The sequence below is a fragment of the Passer domesticus genome, chromosome 7 (genome assembly GCF_036417665.1).
Source record: "Passer domesticus isolate bPasDom1 chromosome 7, bPasDom1.hap1, whole genome shotgun sequence".
Classification (NCBI taxonomy): Eukaryota; Metazoa; Chordata; class Aves; order Passeriformes; family Passeridae; genus Passer; species Passer domesticus.
In genome coordinates, this window is record NC_087480.1 from 50,928,537 (window position 1) to 50,947,289 (window position 18,753).

An 18,753-nucleotide genomic window follows, 5' to 3' on the forward strand; every position below is an offset into this window, starting at 1 on the left:
TCTCATACATAGAAGTACAGGAATGGGATTTTCCTGTTATTATTGTTGGTCTGCAGGCAGTAACAATATTTTTATTCTGTGTTAGTAAATATACTACTGTTTATACTGTAGGTCACAGAACTAAACAGCACAGCCAGACTGGAAAGCTTTTCTGCAATAACATTTGTAACTTTATATTTAGAAAGTAATCCAGTCTTGCACTTCAAAGCATGTATTATCTGCAATAATCAGGAGGAATTAGTGTCCCTCATTACAAGACTGTGCAATATGTGCATTGAGAAAGAGGAAAGGTACATTTTTCAGTGCTGGATCAATGTTTGTAGCCACAGCTGATTAAAACACAGAGCTTATGAATGTGATTGAGGTCATAGGGAAAGCTATTCTTGTGGGGATTATAAAAAGAAACGATGGTGCACACAGTTTAGGTATTTACTATCAAATAGCATGTATAGTTCTTGACTGAATCTCTCAATCCTCCTTACAGATCCTGTGCATTCATCTCAAAAGATTTAGACATGAACTCATGTTTTCCACAAAAATTGGGACCCATGTGTCTTTTCCCTTGGAAGGCCTTGACCTTCAGCCTTTCCTTGCAAAGGACAGTCCAGCTCAAATCGTGACTTACGATCTCCTGTCTGTCATCTGCCACCATGGAACTGCCAGCAGTGAGTATGAGCTTGATTGTTTTATCTTTGCAGTTGGTACATCAGCACTCTTCTTCAAGGATGATAACTATGTACGGATGGGTAAATAGATAAACAGTGGTAATTAGAATGTGGAAGATGAATGCTGTGATTTTTACCTAGATCCATAAGATTTAAGGCTTGCTCTGAAAGAGTTGGCACATCTTTGAAATTAAATGGTGTACCTAAATAAAATTGAAGGTGGAAAAAATTTAACAGGTCCAGGAATATTAAATAAGAAAACTATTGAACATGATAAATGTACAAATAATGTTGCCAGTAGGTGACCAGTTGATCAACTGCTCTACACAGCTGTTGTTCATGTCAATGCTTTGTATGGCTTAATATTTGGAAACTTTTACAAATCATCACAAAGATACCAGTCAGTTTTAAAAAATATGTTCTTTTGGATGATTACTGCCATTTAACCCCAAAACAGGTGGTGACTTCTATTTGTGGGTAATGAGTAGCTGAATAAACACCTTATTGCTATATGTTGAGGTTATTTCTGCCTAGATGATTTCAGTACTTATAATATTTGGAAAATAGGAGAAAGAAAACGTTTAAGACAGAAATTATATATATTTTTACAGAAGTTACCCCCTCATACTTCTCAGACTTAAAGTATCCATTGTTTGAAATTTTTTTCCTTTTTTTTTTTTGGTTTTACTGGCTAGGTTTTCAACTTCTATTTAGTCCCTGTTAAATCATGTTTCACATAATCAGTTTAGCAGATATTTGATTATTTACTTATATATGCAGTTATATATGTATTTAAAAATAGTAACAATTTAAAATATATTCTGAATAGTCTTTGAAACTATGTCAAAGTCAGTTAGTTATGGTTGTAATCTCATGTAGATGTTTCATATCTGTGCTACTTTCTATTACAAAGCATACAAAGATTTGAAAAGAGTTTGTTGTGGGAAGTGACAAGGGTAAATTGTTCAGAAAATCTTTCTCTGAATGTCCTGTTTCAGGAGTGTATTAAACAGCATGCTGCTTGAGGAGTGCAGGAATGTGCTGAAAGTATTGTTCAATTCACCACTGGCTAATAGAAACTTAAATAAAAAAGCTGATGTTGAGTTTGACAGGAGTTAATTTCAAAGTCATCTGCTGAAGATTCTTTCTCCCATTTAAGACTTGGGGGTTTTTTTATGACTTAGTTCCTTTTCATGTGTTACAGAGTAAAATGGCAGCTCTAGACACTCTTTGATAACTCTTGCTTCCTGCACCCTAGGTGGACATTATATAGCTTATTGTCGCAACAATTTAAATAACTTGTGGTATGAATTTGATGACCAGAGTGTCACAGAAGTATCCGAATCCACAGTACAAAATGCAGAAGCTTATGTTCTCTTCTACAGGTAAGAAAGACATCAAAAGTACAATCATACCCCTATGAGTCATGTATGTAAATAACTTTTAAGCCATTGGGCAGCTTCCTGAATTGGCTGCCCCATGAGAATTATAATGGAAGAATTTAACAAATGAGAAAAGCCTATGCTGGAGAAAAGTCCTTCAGTTATGTCCTTAAACTTGCTCTGTCAGTGCTAAAGTGTTTATGTTAAAATTAAAATGAAATCTGCATAGTAAGAGAAGTTTAAGCATCAATTAAGAGCTAGCCACTTTATTTTCAATTAGAGGAAGGGAATTCTGCACACAGGGAGATTTTGCACACAATGTTTTTAACTGTGAGAGCTCTAACTGGAATTGTCAGAAGTCTTTATCAGATGGATGAGATGTAGGATAACATAGGTTTTACTATGTTGTAATTTAATCCATTGAATTATACATTTAATTTAATGCTATTTATAGGCTATTCTCTTTCTAAGAATTTAAATGAAAGGTGAGAACTGATGTTAATAACATCTTCAGTCTAGGGAACTTTGGTGATTGAGATAATAAAAGTAACTCAATGTTCAGATTTTAAATTTCTGGTACGAAGATCAAATTTCCATTAAAAGTTAGCCGCAAAATACATTGTGTCAGAGTTGCATAAAAAGCGAGATGTGTTCTGAGAATGTTTGAACTTTCATTCCCACCTGCCACTGTTCAAGTGGAGCCCGTGACTCTCACTTAGTGGGCCTTTTAAAAGGAATTTGGAAGTCGTGCTGTATTGTCAAGAAAGAACACTAAATCTTTTATTGTGGGTTAACATATTCAAATAAATAAGAAAAAAATAGCATTAATAAAATATGTGTTTAAAAAAGAATATATCCACAAAAGACTACTACTGGCTTGGAGAAGGGAGATTTTATTCTATCAGTAAATGGGAGAGCAGAGTTAATTCCAGTTTACAGTGAGAAAAGTAGGAGGAAACAGGAAAAGTAAGGGAATTTCCTGATCTGCTTACTGTGTAACCCTGCTTATGAAGGTAAGGAAGGAACACCTGGCCAGGAGTGCAGCTTGCAAAGCTTTATCTCAAACACTGCAGAGAGGAACTGAGCAGATGGGCTCAGCCCTTGGGTGCTGCAGCACGGTTGGCTTCTGTCTTGCAGCCCAGCTGTTTGCTGTCTTAGGCTGTGCAAACTGGGAGGTACAGACAAGGCCCAGGTAATTTACTTACAGGCAGAGTTTTCTTTTCACAAAGTATGTTATCTGCACTGTACACAAGGCTCTGTATTTGTTTAATGATTTCTGTTTCTGTAATAGAAAGAGCAGTGAAGAAGCACAGAGAGAGAGGCGGAGGATATCAGGGCTGCTGAACATGATGGAACCCAGTCTCCTGCAGTTCTATGTTTCCAGGCAGTGGTTAAATAAATTCAAGACTTTTGCAGAGCCGGGACCAATTTCAAATAATGACTTTCTCTGTATGCATGGAGGTGAGACTGTAACTGTGAATCATCATTTCATCACAATTTGTCAACTTCTAGCTACAACAGTGGTGTATACTAGTTTTAATTAAAGAAATTTGACTATACTAAGTTCATCTTATAACTTCTTTGGTAAATTATAACTTCAAAGTAAATTCTAAGTAGAAGTTATACTGTGTGAAGTTGTCCTATTTTTTTTCTTTGCACATTTGATTTTGTTTATAAACTTTCTTGATTCTTAAAGAGGAACAGTTCCTCTTATCTGCTTGCTTCTTAAACATATATATTCACATTTTAAAAAATCCTGTCACTATATTATCATCCTTAATATTTTAATCTGAAAATTGAAATTATTCTCTCAGATTGGGGCTATAAGCAGTGAGAAGGTTTGAAAACTGCTTTGGAAGAAATTGATCTGATGCAGAGTATCCAGTGCATAGCAGTATGAAAATCAAGTAGCAATTATGTGTATTTTGCACAGGAACGTAAAAGTTTTACCTTGTGCTAATGTTAAAAAAAAAAAAAAAAGAACATTGCAGTAAGCAAAACACATTTGGGGAAATACCCATATTTGAGTGCTAACATTCCAAGAACTCATTACCATGTATTACCTGTTTTCTAATAAAAATACAATAGAAATAGATTGGAAGATGGAGGTGCTGCCCCTGCTGTTGAACCAAAATTTTAACACAGGACGATTGTGTCCCTGTAGCCATCTGCAGAGTACCTGTGAGCCCTTTGGCTTTCCCTCTGCAGGACTGCAGTAGATTATTCTTCATGTACAAGTGCCCAAGTACCTGATTTTCTCTGTTCCAAAGAATTCCTGCATAGTCCACTGTTGTTGACCATGTGCTTCAACTCAACACTGCTAATTCTGCAAGCCCCTCCATTTCTGCCTTCCTCAAAATTTCTCTGCTCTCAAGTATTCATGCTGTTTGAAGTAATTCCAAAAGGTCTGCAGCAAATAAGTGAATTTTAAATAGACAGTTTGTTAGTGTTTACATGCATAATCAAGATATTTAATCATCCTGACATTTTAACTGTATACCTTAAGAAGCTTTCTGAACTCATTATGTAAAATGGATTCTAGCCCTTTAATTTTAGCCATTTGTATAGTTGGTTTGCTTCTGCTTTTTATAAGCTTTTCAGCCTCATAGAAGACTAAAATCAGTGGTGTCTCTAAATACAGTGATAGAATATGTCTAGGTAAAACTTATTTCATGTAATTTCTCTAAATTCATTGAAAGATTCTACTTTTTATTTATTTATGGACTTCTAACATAGTCTCCTCCCCTCACTAAAATCCACAAGTGGTTTTTCATTGTTTGGGGGTTTGTTTGTTTTTGTTCCTTCTGCAGGTGTTCCTCCACACAAAGCTAACTTCATAGAGGACCTTGTTGTAATGCTACCTCAAAATATATGGGACAATCTGTATAGCAGGTACGTTTGGAACTGTAATTGGAAAAAATCCAGTGATACGATTTGACAGCCAAGCAGCAACATCAGACTTCAGAATTAGTGGCTCAGGAAAAGGACAGCCCTCTGGGCACCCAGCTGAGTGAAGGGGCTGCAAGCAGCCAATTTATATAATTTCCTTACACAAAGTAAAAGACTGCATAGAGTAGTGTGTTACTGGGGTAGTACTTCAATATTAAAGCAATAAACATGTATGGTATGTATGAAATAACACAAAGTAGGTCAGCAAAAGTACGCTTTGCAGAGGTTTTTGAAAGAGCTCTCTGTATCAGCTTCCTGTTCTCTTGTTGGCTGGAGACAGCTTTTCTTTTATGTTGGCTTTGAATCCATAGCCTCAGCTGCCAGTACTGCTTCAAAATAACTTATATCTGAGTGTTCTGTATTACTGCCCCACACTTTAATGTCAGTCAGGTTTGAGTGCTTGCTTACAAAGGAGGAATTCTTACAAGCTATGCCTTATTCTAAAGTAACAAAAAGCTGCAGAAGAGCTTTGCTGATGGCTTTCAACACTCTGTATTGCACTCGCATTAATATTTTTAGCTGTTAATTTCCTGCCACCTGAACAATACATCTAAGGTTTTGGGGAGGTTTTTATTGATGTTTTAAAGTTTTGGTGCACACAAGTGAAAAATAAAAACAATGGTATTTGCAGTTTATTTCTCTTTTCCTATATGTACTGGATTTTTCTTCCATTATTCATTTTCTGTATGCAAAAATAACCTTCTCAGGAGCAGTGCCCCTGCAGACAACCATGGATATAATTTCACACAAGAAAAGCCTGAGGGAAGAGTCAAGAGTAACCTAATAAGAACAAAACAAAATAAGTTTAGAGGCTGGGGTCAGGGAGGTAGCAAAGCTGATGGTGGGATGGAGGAGCATGTTTAAGACAGAACTGGCTGGAATTTCCATAGGCTGTTTCTTAAAGGCCTTTGGTAAAATCACACCTGGTGTATATAGAGTGATACTTGCTCACTGACATGTTCTCACCATAGCAACTCCTTCTGAAGTCTGTGATGCAGCTGAGTTTGAGATGGTTTGTACTGGCATGAGGCAGTGAGAACTTGCAAGATGGTCTTAGGATGGAGAACAGAATATTACACAGAAAATAAACTATGGCTTTTTGGGATCACTGTGACTGGCATGTGTCAGCCTTCTGTTCATACTGATCTTCTTACATGATGTTTTCCACAAGGCTGATTGTTTGGGGTTTTTTACTTTTACTGCAGATACGGAGGAGGACCAGCTGTTAACCATCTGTATGTTTGTCACACCTGCCAAATAGAGTCTGAAAGAATTGAAAAAAGAAGGAAAAATGAATTGGAAATGTTTATACGGGTAAAAAAGTAAACACTTATCTGTTCTGCTACTGGCCAACACCTGACATTCATGACTAGACCCAAGGGATTACTGGAATTGCACAAGGGATTCCCGTAACAAATGGACTTTATTAAATATCTCTATACCTATATACCACCCCATCTCTCCTATAATCATTAGTTCTAATTTTGAAAAAAAAAGGCATTAGAAACATAAACATAATTAATTCAGTGTGAAGTAAATATGTTAGTATTGTAATGGATCTGTAAAATTAGTATCAAAGAGCTACTGTATTTTCCCTGGTTAGAGGATTGTGCTTGAATCTGAATGGTAAAATAACTAGTGATAATGATTTTGATGTTCTTAAACCAAAAATGTGTTTTGAAGTTTTCAGTGAAATTAAGTGCAGAGACATTGTAGTTCCATTTCTGTTATCTCAACTCATGAAAGGAAGAAAAATAGAGTTGACTCTGTTTTTTCAGTTCTGTTTGTCCTTTAGTCACAATTCAGAGATTATCAGCTTTTTCTTGTTTTTCTAAAATTTTTGGAATTTTTATTACTCTGGATTACCATGGGATAGAAATTATTATTAATGACATTGAGTCAACCCCATTTGCTTTAGCAGTCAGTATCTTCCCAGTAAAAGCAGTGTTAAATGTGCACTGTTGTGCAAGTATTGTTACTGGCTAGTACACAGAAAACTCTATTGTTCTCTATAAAAATGGCTTTAGGGAATGATTACAACATTTAGTTTATATGAAACCTTAAGAAGTTGTGTTGATGCTTTAGGTTTATGACTTCAAAGGGGAAGTGTAGCTGTGTTATTACAGAGCTAGAAAGATAATGGTTTAAAGGTTTAAGTGACTTTGTGCTTGTTTCTTCATAACATTGTAAAAAGATCCGTAAGTCATGAAGAGTCCCAATGTTCACTGTGCCTTGCTTGGAATTGTACTGCCATCTGCTCAAAATACTTGAGGGAAAACAAACACAGATGAAGATAGAGTTCACACAAAGAACTTCCCATAAAATTATAGAGAAAATTTTTCAAAACACTGTTTTATTTTACAAAAATAAGATCTCTGCTTCTTTTGCTACTTGAAAGTTCAGCCTTCACAGTAATTATCTATTAGTGTTTGATGAGTAAGCACTTGTGCTTAAGAAGTACTTGTTGCTGTTTTGAGGAAATAAAAGTAATTTCTCAACTAAATAGTAAATCAGCTTTTGATGTGAAGGCTATCACTGCATCAGAATCTCATCTTGGGTGTTCACCAGGTGTTTACTGTTTTTATGGTCAGTGATTCTTTAAAATGTTCTGTTACAGTGTAATCATATGGTGTTAGTACAGTTCAAAGAATTCAGTAGTTTAAAGAAATGAAAGGGCAAAAAAACCCACTTTTTTTTTTCCTTGTAGCTTAATAGAGCATTCCAAGAAGAAGAATCTCCATCAACGTTTTACTGCATCAGCATGCACTGGTTCAGAGAATGGGAAGGCTTTGTAAAGGGTAAAGACAGTGGTAAGTTGTGCCCCATTTCAAAATATAGGTAATCTTTTGTTGTATTGTTGTTTGTTTCTGCTTTGGTAGAAAACTGTAGGAAGGACAGATAGCAAAGGCAACGAAAGCTCTAAAACATCTAAGATACAGGTTTTGTAGGTTACAAATACATCCAGGTAACAGAACATAGTAAAATGATTCACAGCATTGGGATAATGGGATAGTGGTGGAAAGAATGTTGCCTGTTTGCAGGATGTTTGCTGTTAGTGACAGCAGGAAAATTGGATCTAAGTACAAGGGGGGGATGGATTTTGTTATGGAAACTGATAGATGATGCTGCAGCTTCTGGAGGAAAGGTGACCTTGTCACATCTCAGATAGCTCAGTAACAACTGTACTAATGTCAGTTTAGCCAACTTCAGATGCCTCTAAAGTTTTAAAATGGAAACTGATAAATGTTCTACAGTATTGTCAGAGTCTGCTCTAGGACAGCTTTGGTACGGGTAAGAATTAGGATTAATTTGTGTTTTATGTGCTTGAAGACTTAACTGTAATCAGGAATGCTTTTGCAAACTTGCTCTTAATTAAAATGTGATTAGCTTTTAACAACTTAGAATGTACTGTTAAGCAGTACAAGAACAAGCAGTAAACAAATGATCTGTTTTTTCTTTCCTTTGGAAATAGAACCTCCAACCTGCTGTTTGTTTTCAGCTCTCCTGATTTTAATAATTTTTCTGTTGCACTAGATCCTCCTGGCCCCATTGATAATGCTAAGATTGCAGTAACAAAATGTGGCAATGCTGTGCTGAAACAAGGTAGGTGTCCTGTATTGCTGCAGATTTATGCATTTACTGGAAGTTTGGAAAATGTATGATTTAAAAAAAAAAATTTATTGTTACCATAAAATTAATGGCAGTTTCTAATTCATCTATGTTGTGCCCATTTTTGGGTAAGCATTCTTAAAATGAAGAATTACTGTATGTAATAGACTAATCCAAGTGCAGTTGAGAGTGTAGGAGGTGCAGAGTTAACTTGAAAATGGTGAAAGTGTGCTTTGGCTTTGTGTCACTTGGTTTGATGGGGGTGTTTTCGACAAAATTGGGAGACTGTTCTATATCTGCATGTAGTTATTTGAATCTTGAAACCTAATTTGAATAGAAAAACATCTCACAGAGAGAGAACCACTGTACATAAAATCTGTTGCTCATTTTTCTGCAAGTCATTTGATACTGTACATTGCACATCAGAGAAGTTTTTGCAAAGATACAGATTTCTTCATTATTCTTCAGAGTTAAATGCTAGATACCATTTATTTGGAATTCATAGATACAGAGGAAAACATTCTTATATGACCTGCTTTAGGAAGTCTTTAGACTTTCTAGGAAGCTTTAAATTCATTGCAGCTCAGCCTAAAAAAAGAATCTGCATCAATAAGATTAACATTTATTTAACTGGATTTTTTTCCCCAATTTTGCTTAATACCTCAGCATGCACTGGATGTACCAATAAACCTACCATAAACTTCACCAGTTGTAGAATGTCAAGAGTTTATGTTAAAAACAATGAGTTTTGGCACTCATGAGTTTCTTAGTGCATTTTAATGAGTTAATTAATTGAATGGATTTGAAATGTAGTTAAAATTGAAGCAAATTAGCCAGTTGTTGGTTTACTTTCAGCTACATTGCTACAAATTAGAGCTCGGGTAGAAATAAAGATGAATAGGATCTGGAAATTTTTTCTCTTAAGTTGTAAGAGATGGGAATGGCCCTAAATAGGGTCCAGTGCTACACATTTCTGTGATCCAGTGCCTGAGTTCACTGTGCCTGTTCAGTTTAACCTGACTGGCTGCAGTCTGGATGAGTGAGTGAAAATCTACTCCTGTGCCTGCAGAGATGGAGTTGATTCTTGAGAGCCTAAAGGTAAAAGAGGAGAGGTGAGGCATAACATCATTAGTACTGGCATGGGAGCTGCATGATGACTTCCAGAAGAAGCTTTGCATAGTTGAGTTAGCATAGCTAAACAAATGTGCAGTTCTTTGTACCCTTCCCCTTTAGAAACTCTAAACATATAAAGTACAACAATAGGCACCACTGCAGCAGGTGATGAGGACAGAGAAGTACAGGAGGTAGGAGAAGTTTATAGTGCTGACTTCCTTTTTTTGAAGTATGAGGGTGCTGAAACAAGGCTTAACAAGACAAATTAATAATGTCTAGTAAGGCTGTTGGGGGAAACTTGCTGTCAAGCAGGATTTTGATTTGCTAAAAGAAGATGAGGCTTATTCTGGTAGAGCAGAAATGAGACCTCTCTGTGGGTTAATGTGAGGAAATCACTCAGTATCAGACAGATCCTTGTATTGAAACCTAGAGGGGAGATGTGCTGATGCATCTTGTCTTTGCCACTGTAAAAAGTTGTGGACAGCCAGAAATGGCTGTTGGATGCTGACTTGAGATGGGAGACAGACCTTTAGCCAGAGCAATGGAATCATAAGCAAGGACTTTAACAGTGAATGAAATCAGGCTGAGCCATCAGTGCTACAGGAGCATTGCTGGAGCTGTTATTACCCTAGTAATAGTCCTTTGTCTCTGGGAATTTCACTGTACTTCTCATACTTTTATTATTCACTATCAATATTAATTTCTCTGATGAAGCAAGAATCTTGAGTCCTTGAACTTTACTGTGTAATTGACGTGACCTGCATGTCGTTATAATAATATGAATCATTGTTTCCTGAGTACCAAGATTTACTGGCTGTCAGCTTTATTGGTAGATATTAGATAAGATGTTTATAGTAGAATTTTCCTGTGTTTTCTGCAATTACTGCGTAATTTAGAGCGGGTAGTTGTAAGAATCAAGAAGTATGAAACTAGCACAAAATAGATAATTGGGTTTGGCAGCTGGTACAAGATAAAGCAAAAATAAAAATTATGGTGTTAAATTTGGATCAGAATTCTTACAGTTTTAAATTTTCATCTTGATCATCTTGATTTTTTTTTCCTTTTTGTATCTGTTTTTGGACATAAATCATTAAAGAATTATTCTAAATAGTAATTAAATCTTAAATTTTTTTCAGGTGCAGATTCTGGACAAATATCAGAAGAAACATGGAATTTTCTTCAGTCAATCTATGGTGGAGGTCCAGAGATTATACTCAGACCACCTGTTCCTCCAGTAGAACCTGATATATTGCAAACAGAAGAGAAGATTGAATTAGAAACTCATGGTCTGTAGCTATTGAGAAAAAGATGAACTTGTAAGGAATCCAGCTTCCTTACAAAATGCCCAAAACACATTCCTAAAAGTTTTATTCTCTTATGTCTGTTGGAGGCACAGCTCACTGGGCATTGCATTAACTACAGAATAGTAAGTTGAAATATGTATTGCAATTTGTTTAAATAGCAACTGTTTCTCTGTTTTGGAAGGCATGTGGTTTGTACATTTTGGAATGTTTGGTCCATGGGAAAAATGTAATTTCTGAATTTTTTGCTAAAACTCAAAATCCTATTATATCCTTAGACTTGAAAAACAGGGACAAATTTGAGATGTTCAGTAACTCTTCTGGTTCCTGATTGGGCTTCTGATATCTACGAACTTTTGCCTGTCTTAATTGTACAGTCTTGACAAGCGTGGGTATGTGAGGAGTATATTTTAAATGGACTGTAATCAAAGATAAAGAAAAAGGATTTTCATTTCCTAAATGCTCAGGAAAAAATTGTCTCTTACTTTGCACTGTAAGTATATGAAATGGGTATTATATAACATCCAAATACTTATTGTATTTGAGTGGCTTAAATATTAGGATAATGGTTTAGTCAGCAAATGTCATAACTTATTACTACTAAATTTTACATCTTATTATAGTCTTCTGTAACTCTATATACCTGGCTAGTGTCTTTAATAGTATATGTGGCAAAAAGATTTAGTCTTCTCTAGGGTAACATTTGAGAGCATGAAGTGTGAAATGTAAAATTACTATGGACATGAGTGATATAAATTTCAGAAAATTAAATTGTCTGGTCTCTTGAATTACATTCATAAGCATTTATATTTGAAGGATTTTACTGTATTGTTAAACAGTTTCATTGGCATGATGACCTTTAATGTCAGAAGCTGGATAAAATGTATATATTGCAAAACTTTATTGAATGATTCATATTGGAATGCAGAATGACACTTGCTCATGTTTTTGCCTGATATTGTTACCAAATAATAAGCAGCATTATTCAAGACTGGATCAATAAAAAAACAAACAAACAAACAAAATTAACTGTGGAATAGTTGGGGGAGCTTTCGTAGATGCTTTTCATTTATTTTATATATACAAAAACTTTTGAAGTAATGCTGTGGTACTGCTCTCACACCCATACAATTATATTTTTTGACCATTTTAACTTTAGACAATGATGTTGACAGTTCTGGTTTCAAAGTGAGAAAATGCTGACATAACATTCCTCTGAATAATTTTATATGTAGTTTAAAAACCATATTGGTTTGTAGGACTTCATGCTACTGTAGTTAAAAAGCCATCTATAACAGCCCTAGAGAAAATGTCCTCTAACTGTAAGTATTTGCAAATGTGATTTTATGTTAGTAGATAAAGCAACTTGAAGCTAATACTACATTACCCCTGTAATGCATCAAGTGCTTACTACTGACTTGTATTACTGATTAAGGTAAAGTTGACTTGCTTATGGACAGTCATTAGTAACTGGCTGATGTTGGCCTGTGAGCTGCTGTCTGATTTCAAGTCTATTTAAACTATTTTTTTTTTTTTGCTAAAGTTTTCTAGTTTTCTTTGATTTAAGGTTCTTTAACATACTAAAGATAAAGAACAATGAATAGAAGAATTTTTCCTGCACAATGTTCTAAATTGGAAACTTAGGAACTATTTCCTTTGTTGAAGCACAACACGGTGATCAATTTACAAATTTATTCAGTGTTTTCATTAATAGTCTGGATGGTAGAACAGACTGGCCCTGTAAAATTTGTAAGGGAAAAACGGATTGAGTGTTAGGGACATCAGCTTGTCAGGGAATGAAGCAGTTCTGTGCTGAGTATTCTGAGCATTACAGCAGATCAGACTAAGACTTAAGACCCAGTGATACCAAAACAAAACCTGTTCTGGGCAATAGTAACAAAAGCATCAGATGTGAGGCACAGGAGGTAATTATTCTGCTCTACTTGGTGCTGTGCTTGTTGTGAGATCTCATCTGTACTGTTCCCAATTTGAATGCTATATGATGATAAATACAAGTTGAGATTATTTAAGGGAAAAGCAACAAGACTCAGTGTTGAAAAATAAGTAGCTTTCTCCCTTAAAAGAATGCTGAAAAATGCAAGACTTCCAATGTGTAAATAATTGATGAATACTGCTGAACAATTTTTTTCTGAGATAAGCAAAGATACTTGCTTCAGGTTTAGCAGTGGGGACGTGTGCTGGGTTTAGGAAGCTTACTTCAGAAATCTAGAAGTCTTCTAGTCAGTGTCTAGGAATCCATAGTCAGACATCATCTGTGATGCATACAGATCAGTAAGGAGACACTTTACACCAGCAGAGTTTGTGAAATGCCTTTGTCACTGTGGAAAAAGGCATCTTCACACTGGTACTCTGTCATACTTATTAAAAACCAAAGCCCTGAGTTTGCAGAGATAAATAGATGTGTACTAAGACAGTTCCAAAGGGATGACTGTCTTGCTTTCAGCCCTTTGAGAGCTGTACAAGGGATATTATATTATGTCATAGAAATGGAAGTAGTCTTTTAAAGGAAGGCAGTGTGAGAGAACTCCAGATGGATGGCTTGTGTATGCTGGAGGGAAGGCAATAATTCAGAGAATAGGTAAAGGAGAGGCCTTTACTGGGAAAAGCTGTCATGATTCGTAGCAAAGAAAGAATGCATCTCAGGAAGGGCCTGTGGAAATTTTTTTTTCCATAAGTCTTTCACCAGACTATTTGGATTCTTTATTCATTTGTTTTCAGTTGAGGAGACACAGCAATGTGTTTGTGTGCCAGAGAAACTGTCACTTCAAGAAGGGAAAAATCCAGTGGACTCCTTGTTGTAGGCCTGGAAATCTAGATATGAGCTGTTAAAAGCCTGCACTTCAATCCGGTAACTTGAATCCTCTCTTCTGGGGAAAACTGTATGGTGGGTGTCAGGGACTTAGCAGCTCAGAGTTTGATTTCTCTAAATTTCTGAAGGTTTTTTTGCAAGCAGTATAACTAATTGTTCATCTGAACACCTAACATCAAGGAGACTGCTTCAGATACTGTGTAAGGTAGCTGAACAGTATAATTGGAGGGAAAAAGAATAGCAGAAGAGCTGAATTACTCAGTAGTAAAATAAGGCTGTTTTCTAATGTTTTTCAAAGGTGAGAGCTAAATAGGCTGGCTGCTGAATGATTTAAACTGAGGAGTCCAGAAAGGTGTTTCTGCAGGTATCATCCAAGTTGGTCCTCTGTATAGGGATACAAATATACTGATATACTTATGTATATTAATATATTATATTTATACTTGCATATTTATATACATACACATGTATTCTATATATGTATATAAAAATGCACATAATCTACTTCTCCAGTATCTTAATTGAACTATGGCTAGAGTCAATACAATAATTATTTTGGGATTTATGCTGGAGTAGTGACCTCGAGTATCTACATTTGATAAAGGTTGTTTGGTTGACACTCAATTGACTGCTGTAGTGGGTGTCAGCCTTCCCACCAGTAATGGCTTGTTTCAAGACAAGATAAAAAAAGCATAAAGTGTTAGAAATGTGTTTGGCTATATTATAATGTGGGTGAATTGGTTTTCATTTGTGCAGCAAAAGTTCAATATGCCCACAGTTCAATAGTCCTGAATTTTTCTTATGAAATCTAATATAATTTGATCTGCTCTGCTAATGCATTATTTAAGAATTCTCCTTCTCAGATTAAATCTTACATAGTGACTTGGTTTTTCCATCACTATATATCCTACTTCTCCTAAAAGCAGAAGGCATTTATTTGTAATGATACTGCTAACATTTGACTGGTTTTTTTTAGTATCCCATTACTTATAAGTTCATTTGGAAAAACAAGCCTGGGATTAGTAAATTTTACTGAAAAACTTAGATATCATCTGTTTAAATGGGACCAAGGACTTTCTTCATATTTGCCATACAACTATTTTATAGTGAACTAAGAAAATTCTATTTCATTTATTCCTTTTGAATTCCCTCTATACATCTGGCTTAGTGCAGTCTAAGCAGTTTTCTCACTGAAAACCTTTCAGTCTTCATTTTGCCCAGGAAATGAGTAAAACAACTAGGCTTTCTCATTCTTCCTAACAGATGGCTTTTCTGGCTTCCCTCTATACTTAAGCCATCCAGAGCTGACAGTTAATAGCAGGAAGCAAAATAAGACTTCTGGGTTTCTGAAGTGTCACAGAGAAAGACTAATCACTTTTAGAGTTAATTCACAGAAATTAATCCAGTTACAAACAAACTTGGTTTATATTAGCCTTCAGAATCTTAGGAGATTAGACAATAGCCTTGTTCAGTAAAATTTTAGAAGTGCTATTCTCACTAACAATGAACAGTGTAAATGGTTTTCTTGAATATGTTCTATTATATATATAATATATATATATATCTGTTTAAAACATATGACTTGTCTTAGGTTAAGCTTCAGGCTAGCTTTAAGCCATTCAACAAGGTGACAAGTTTGCTCCTCCATAGAAACCAGTGAACACTGCCACAGCGAGATAAAATACGCTTATGCATCTAATATTACACATTTGCTTACAATAGCAGAGTCTTGGTTTTCACAGAAAGCTGGAATTATTTATTCTGTCTCAAACCCTTTCTCTCTTCTGTGTGTCAGCTCAGACATACTCAGACCTTCTTGAAAAAGAAGGTCCATTTGTGAGAAAGACATCACTGAAGTGTCCAGTGGGGTTTCTGCACCTGAGCTGATAGTGGTACAACGTGCAAAGTCACTTGATGGCAAGTTTCCACTTAGGTTGCACATGGGTGTATGTGTGGGCTTTAAAAAATGCAGTAAGAACTTGATCACTGAAGTAGGATGTTTATAAGATGAATAAGCAAGTAAATTCATTCTCTGTTATGACTTGTTCAAGATTGAGTTGATTAGCTGAAACTTCAAGTTCTGATTGTTGAATGGACATGTAAAAATACAGCTGACACTTGACTGGCTGATTTATATACAAGTATAAAATGTACAATCAGTAAAAAAGTAAAAGCTGGCATAACAGGAATACACTGGTTTGTAATGCAGTTTTGATATGCCTTTATGCAATGCTAGTGAATGTTAAAACACTTTTCTTCCTAGTCATTGGGAGCATGGGAGGTACAAAAGCAAAGCAGTCATCATCCACAAAATATTTTCATAACACAAATCAAGTTGAGAAGATTTCCTTTCCAGATATGTTCCTCCTTCCTCACTTGGAACTTAGAAACAATTTATTATACATAAAAAATTTTAGTAAGATCTGTTTTTGGAATGACTTAGCACATGAGAAAGTAAATCTGAAAGTACTTTGTTGAGAAGAATGAAGAGGGCAGAAGAGAGGAGGCATTTGATTCATAGGCGTAGGAAAAAAGCTTAGAATAAATTGTCAGCTGCCAAAAATGAAAAATAGCAATTTTTGTTTCATATCTCACAGGACACTGCCAAGAGCTTTTCATGTTCATTGTTCATGAATAGTTTTGCTCAGAAATGAATATTTTTCTAGGTGACTAATTTTTTTCTGTCTGGTGTGTTTAATGTTGAACATGCTAAACATGTTAAACATTATAAAACAAGATGTCCTGGTTACCATGGGGATACACTGCATTTTTTCCCCCACCTCCCCTGGGTGTCTGTTAAAATGCCAAACCCAAATGAACATGCAGCACTTGCTCACACTGTGAATGCATGTTTGTTTCCCCCACTGCACACAGTGTCTCTTTAGCACCAGAAGTAAGGTTACTCTGAGATTTTCAGTTATAACAAAAGAAATGCACTCATGCATGCCAAAGTGCTAATGAACTGGCAGCTATTAATTCACTTAGTATTTTCAGTTAAGTGTTTCATGTAGTACCAAGGTTTACAATTTAACTGTGGAAGCAAGAAATAAAAACATGTATTAGCTATAAACTCTGATTGCCCTGTCTTCTGAATAATTTTTAGTAAGGGAAATCTGCTCTCTTTTACCTTGTTTGCTTGTATTATAATTAATTTGCTGTCCAGCCAAGCAGGGTAGTGGAGATAATCTGTCTTTTGAACTTGATCAGTAGGAATCTGAGCTTCATATGTGACCTTACCTTTGCACACTCAAGTGCAATCTGGTGTTTGTGAGCTCTCTCTGTAGGTGTTGGAAAAGGTTCAGGTAATAGAGGCAGTCTCTGTGCTTCTGCTCTGCTTTTAAGTGAAATCTGAAAAGGGTCTGCTATCATTCTGGATTTGAGCCCTGAAAAGGAATCTCTTCTTAAACTGTCAGTGGTGCTGGTGTTCACTTCTATGTGATGGCAATTTGTTTGAAATTTTATTTAAATCTTTCACATCCTGTATGAGACGGCCCAATTCACAAGCTTGTCACTGAAAAGCTTTTCTGTTTGGAGAAAATGTGCCTAAAGGCTAGGCAGAAGTGTGCCAGGTCTATTTATTTATTTATTTATTTCATTTAGACACCTCTATCTAACTTGAAAACTGCTAATCTATGCTTTTCTGACCTTGAACATTCTACATACTATTCAGTTTTGAGTAACAATAGACGCCTTTATTGTCTTGTAAGACCTGAAGGAATATTAAGGTAGTCAAAAGAGTAACAGACATATTCTGTGACCTGATGCACCTTCATGTAGGTTATGCATAATTCAGAATACTAATGCAGAGCCACTAATACCCGAGGCTGCTCCAAACGTGTAACAAAGGGATGTTTCTGAAGGAGAGAGGAAAGATAAAAGGGATTGTTTGGACAGGAGTTGATAACATCTGTAAGGACTAAAAGTCCCGGACAAAGGTGACTCACTCAAAGACTGTGCTTATGGGGATGCTCCAGGAAGGTAAATGGAGGTGATGTGGGCTTCAGGGTTTTTGTAGCCTTACACAAAACCTCTGTGCCCATATGGGTCCAGCTCACCCTCTCATCCTGTTTAGTCAAAACTTCCCTGATTCACATAGGTAAAATGTCCCAGAACCTGGAAGTCTCTGGATTGTTGTTTTCTTGAAGCCTGAGTCAAATTTCATACACTAGAATAATAACACGCTCGAAGAAACTTCAGTAAAGCGAATTCCAGAAGATACAGTTGGTTGAAATAGGTAGCAATATTTCCATTTTGAAATATAAAACCTTACTCTTCAGTAGTAAAAACTAAGAAGAATAATACATTCTGAAAAACAAAGATCTTCCTTTTGGTGTGCAGCTTTTATGTTTAATGGGTTCCAATCTAGAATGGTTTTTTTTAATAATGCACTACAATCTAGCTATCATTTCATAGCGACCTGACATTGAAGCCTCTACTGAAATTAGAAAAAGCCATTTAAATGGGAATACCTCATATGTGAGGAGTATTTATGCATGGTACTCAATATAGTCTAATTAATTCAATTAATAAAAACAGGTATCAGACTACTTCACTGCAGCTTCTTAGGCCAATTTGAATTAGATTGTCTTTAAATATACAGACAGAAAATGTGAATAATAACTTCCAAAATTAATTTAACTTTTGTGATTGGTAAGTTGTTTTTCCAACATGGAATATGACTAATTTCAGTAACTAAAATCAAATCCACAATAATCTGTGTGGGTTGTAAGACTCCTGAATTGTCTAATGTACTTACCCTTTATCAGTGACTGGAGATGGTTCTCTTTAATGAACAACTGAAATTTTATTTCTCCCTCCCTTGTTCCTACCAAAGGAAAAAAAAAAAAAAAAAGGTATAAAACCCAGGCATTCCACACCTAAATGCATCAGTAGAGTATGTCTTC

General features: G+C 35.6%; 1 protein-coding gene and 1 long non-coding RNA gene across 6 annotated transcripts in view; one reads left to right on the forward strand and one right to left on the reverse strand.

Annotated features, from left to right (window-relative positions):
* The window catches only part of USP33 (ubiquitin specific peptidase 33), a 35,529-nt gene extending 23,494 nt beyond the window's left edge, over positions 1–12,035 (forward strand). For all 5 annotated transcript variants that reach the window (XM_064428544.1, XM_064428547.1, XM_064428548.1 and 2 more), the window contains exons 17-24: positions 485–665; positions 1,924–2,050; positions 3,339–3,508; positions 4,858–4,939; positions 6,202–6,310; positions 7,704–7,806; positions 8,531–8,599; positions 10,855–12,035. In XM_064428544.1, coding sequence (XP_064284614.1) covers positions 485–665; positions 1,924–2,050; positions 3,339–3,508; positions 4,858–4,939; positions 6,202–6,310; positions 7,704–7,806; positions 8,531–8,599; positions 10,855–11,012 — 999 coding nt within the window. In that variant the 3' untranslated portion in view covers positions 11,013–12,035. The remainder of the gene's footprint in view (positions 1–484; positions 666–1,923; positions 2,051–3,338; positions 3,509–4,857; positions 4,940–6,201; positions 6,311–7,703; positions 7,807–8,530; positions 8,600–10,854) is intronic.
* Positions 605–6,204, reverse strand: LOC135305182 (uncharacterized). Its single transcript, XR_010366455.1, has 3 exons — positions 5,963–6,204; positions 4,297–4,454; positions 605–732 (listed from the first exon to the last, which is right to left on the reverse strand). It is a non-coding gene; the product is annotated as an uncharacterized LOC135305182 (long non-coding RNA).
* Positions 12,036–18,753: the final 6,718 nt, after the last annotated feature.